Here is a 3190-nt window from a genome sequence, read left to right on the forward strand (position 1 = left end):
ACACCACTTTGTTTTTCTTTTTTAACATTTGAAAAGAATGTGTTGTAATCTAACTTACCACAATTGAAGTACAATTAGGTTAAAACATTATTGACGTAGCCTAACAATGAACAAATCAAATATAGCATTTTAAAAACTAATATATACGCTTAATCACCTCTATAATAATTTCTTTTAAATAATTATTCAATCATAAGTAATTAGGACTTTCTTGTAGTACAATATTTCAATTAGAACATTTAAAATGTTATCAAATTTAATAAAAAATAATAATCTTTTCTATTTTTAATTTAATTTTTTTTAAATATGTATTTATGGTTGAATACTTCTCAATGTTTCTGTAACACCCCATTTAATTAATAGCCGTAATCGAAGGAAATGTCACAACAAAATAGTAAGTAGCGCAGTCTTAGAGTTTCCACAATCCGCCTTACGATAAACCAAGGCATACAACGATATCAAACTAAACAGATACAGAAATTTAACTGAAATGAAGTTGGAAGTGTAAAGGACCGCAAATAAATGGGCTGTGGCCCCAAAAGATGGGGCACCACCATGATCACCCACTAACAGGAGCCATGGAATTACGTCTCGACCACTGAAGTGCGACCCTGTAAGTCTCACTTAGAGGCTCCAAGGAATTACACACTGACACATACCAATCATAATCAAACCAATACTATTTAACATGCACAGGTATATACATATATTTATATATATCACGTCAACCTTCACAATTCCATTCTCACTTGTGTTTCATATTGAATCCATCCCACTCATCCTTCACAAATTACCAATGTAGGAGTGTATTCCCTACCAACACCATGCCACATTCATTGATCCACATTCCCTCATATCTCATGTCAAAGCCATACCATACCCATCGTTTCAAATTCCATGAATCACCTCATACAATCAACATGCTCAACTCATATTAAAACTCATGAATCATAATTCCCTCTCCCTCATACAAGGTCACTCAATTCATACAGTTCATACCCAAGGTAAAGCATAACAAGCCAAACATACAATTAAGGCCCCAACAACATAAAAGGTATAATTGCATAAAGAAATCTCGTGCCAGTCTCGCTCAAGCCACAGGGTCTCGCTTAGGTGAGACTGTCATTAGGGAACCCTGCGAGGCCCACGGATTCTCGCTTAAGCGAGCACCTACCCGCCTGGGGGAGCATTTCCCTCGCTCAAAAGAAAGGATTCCTCGCATAAGCTATGCCTACAGCACAAACCTCAAACCCCCACTCGTCCTCGCTTAGGCGAGCCTCTTTGGCCTGAGCGAGATAGTGTCTCGCTCAAACGAAAGCTCTCCGCCTGAGCGAGAGCTCGAGCGCGAGTTTGGGTCTGTCTCTGCAAGTCTCGCCTGGGCGAGGCCCGGTTGCCTGGGCGAGACAGACAGGTCTCGTCACTGATCACCCTGCATAGTCATCCAACCAGACCCCAAACAACAGTATGCATGCATTTAACATTTCACAAAGGCACCATACTAATACAAAACATAAAACAGTGACAACCCATACAAGAAATAGACTTGAAAAAAAAATCCCTAGCTTCCCTTACTTGGAATGAGCTAGTTTTAAGACCTCGACACCGAACAACGGAACACCACAACCCTAGGAGAAGATTACGGAGTTGTAAAAATGAACAGAGGGTGTTTAATACCGAAGCTCTAACACTACACACGGAAACAGGACCAGAGATAGAAAAGTGTGGGTTGGGATTACTTACGTGAACCAAAACGATCAAGTTGAACGTGAGACTGGACACACTATGGAACCCTAGCAGAGGCGGCAGCAGCAGCTCAAAGAAAAGTGAGGGATCTATTTTTATGAAAAGTGAGCACAAGTTAGGGTTTGGGCATTTTAGGTCAGAAATCGAATTGGGCCAACCCCCCTTAGTCCCATAAGATTGGACAACCTATAAAATAAAGGGGCAGAAACAATTGGGCCTTACATTCCCCCCAAAAACAAAAATTTTCGACCTCGAAAAATGACAACTTACTAGGTAAACAGATGTGGGTGTGATTTCCTCATATCCTCCTCCAACTCCCAAGTCAAATCATCTATCCTCCGATCCCAGATGACTTTGACAAGATTGACTGCTTTTCCTCGGCGTTCCTCAACTTTGCTATCCTCTAAAGCAATAGGTGGCACTTCCACCGTGAGGTCCTCTCTGATCTGTATATCCTCGGCTTCCAATACATGAGCTGGATCGAACACATACTTTCTCAGCTGTGAGACGTGAAACACCGGATGAAGGTTTGCCAACTAAGGGGGTAAAGCTACCTCGTAAGCCACCGACCCAATCCTCCTCGTGATCTGATAGGGACCAAGAAACTTGGGCGAAAGCTTTTTTTAGTAGAGAGCCCTTCCCACGCCCGTGGTTCGGGTCACCCTCAAGAACGCATGATCCCCAGCCGCAAACTCTAAAGGTCTCCTCCTACGGTCAGTGTAAGCCTTCTGCCTACTCTGAGAAGCTTGCATTCTGTTCCTCACCATCCTCACTTTCTCGGTAGTTTGCCCAAATAACTCTGGTCCAACAAGCGCTGCCTTCCCATCTTGATACCAACAGAGAGGAGTCCTATACCTTCTGCCATAAAGAGCCTCGTACGGTGCCATGTCGATGCTCGCATGAAAACTGTTGTTGTAGGTGAACTCTATCAAGGGCAGTACCTCATCCCAAGCACCCAAGTGGTCTAGTATGCATGTTCTCAACAAATCCTCTAATGACTGAATTGTCCTCTCAGACTGGCCATCGGTTTGAGGGTGATAAGCTGATGAAGGATTATCTTGTTCCTTTTTAAGATGATTGGATATGGTGTGAGTTGATTAAGAAAGCTAAGTGAAATCCCCACTGGACATTAAGATAGCAAGCTATCTAGATGTGAAGGTTCCTTTCACAAAGCTCAAGAGAAGAATATAATGGATTGATTCAAAACAAAAAGGAAATGGAAATCACATAAACCATAGAAAACCAAGAACAATTAAAGGAAGAAGAAAACATAAAATGGAAAGGAAAGAAATGGTAAAGAATGTGAGAAGCACGCCACTACAAGGCTAGGCTAGAAGCCATGGCAACCTTGAAGATGAGTGGATGTGTGCCGCCACTTGTTATGCAAGATAAGGCTTAAAAGTATTCACTCCCAAGGGAGGGAACTCTCACAAATGGTTGAGACACA

General features: G+C 42.0%; 1 protein-coding gene across 1 annotated transcript; it reads right to left on the reverse strand.

Annotated features, from left to right (window-relative positions):
* Nucleotides 1-2012: 2012 nt before the first annotated feature.
* LOC114163560 (uncharacterized) lies at nt 2013-2630 on the reverse strand. The gene is made up of 2 exons (XM_028047866.2): nt 2406-2630; nt 2013-2243 (listed from the first exon to the last, which is right to left on the reverse strand). Exons 1-2 carry the CDS (start codon nt 2628-2630, stop codon nt 2013-2015), a joined length of 456 nt encoding a protein of 151 aa, XP_027903667.2.
* Nucleotides 2631-3190: the final 560 nt, after the last annotated feature.

Source organism: Vigna unguiculata, chromosome 9 (assembly GCF_037176805.1).
Source record: "Vigna unguiculata cultivar grain cowpea cultivar isolate G323 ecotype 2 chromosome 9, ASM3717680v1, whole genome shotgun sequence".
Taxonomy (NCBI): Eukaryota; Viridiplantae; Streptophyta; class Magnoliopsida; order Fabales; family Fabaceae; genus Vigna; species Vigna unguiculata.

What these genes read in the sequence shown, in the direction of transcription:
- LOC114163560 (XM_028047866.2), bottom strand. Translation starts at nt 2,630, where the DNA reads ATGGCACCGTACGAGGCTCTTTATGGCAGAAGGTATAGGACTCCTCTC. An exon ending in GGGATCATGCGTTCTTGAGG is followed by an intron (nt 2,244 to 2,405) that starts GTGACCCGAACC and finishes CACGTCTCACAG; the next exon opens with CTGAGAAAGTATGTGTTCGA.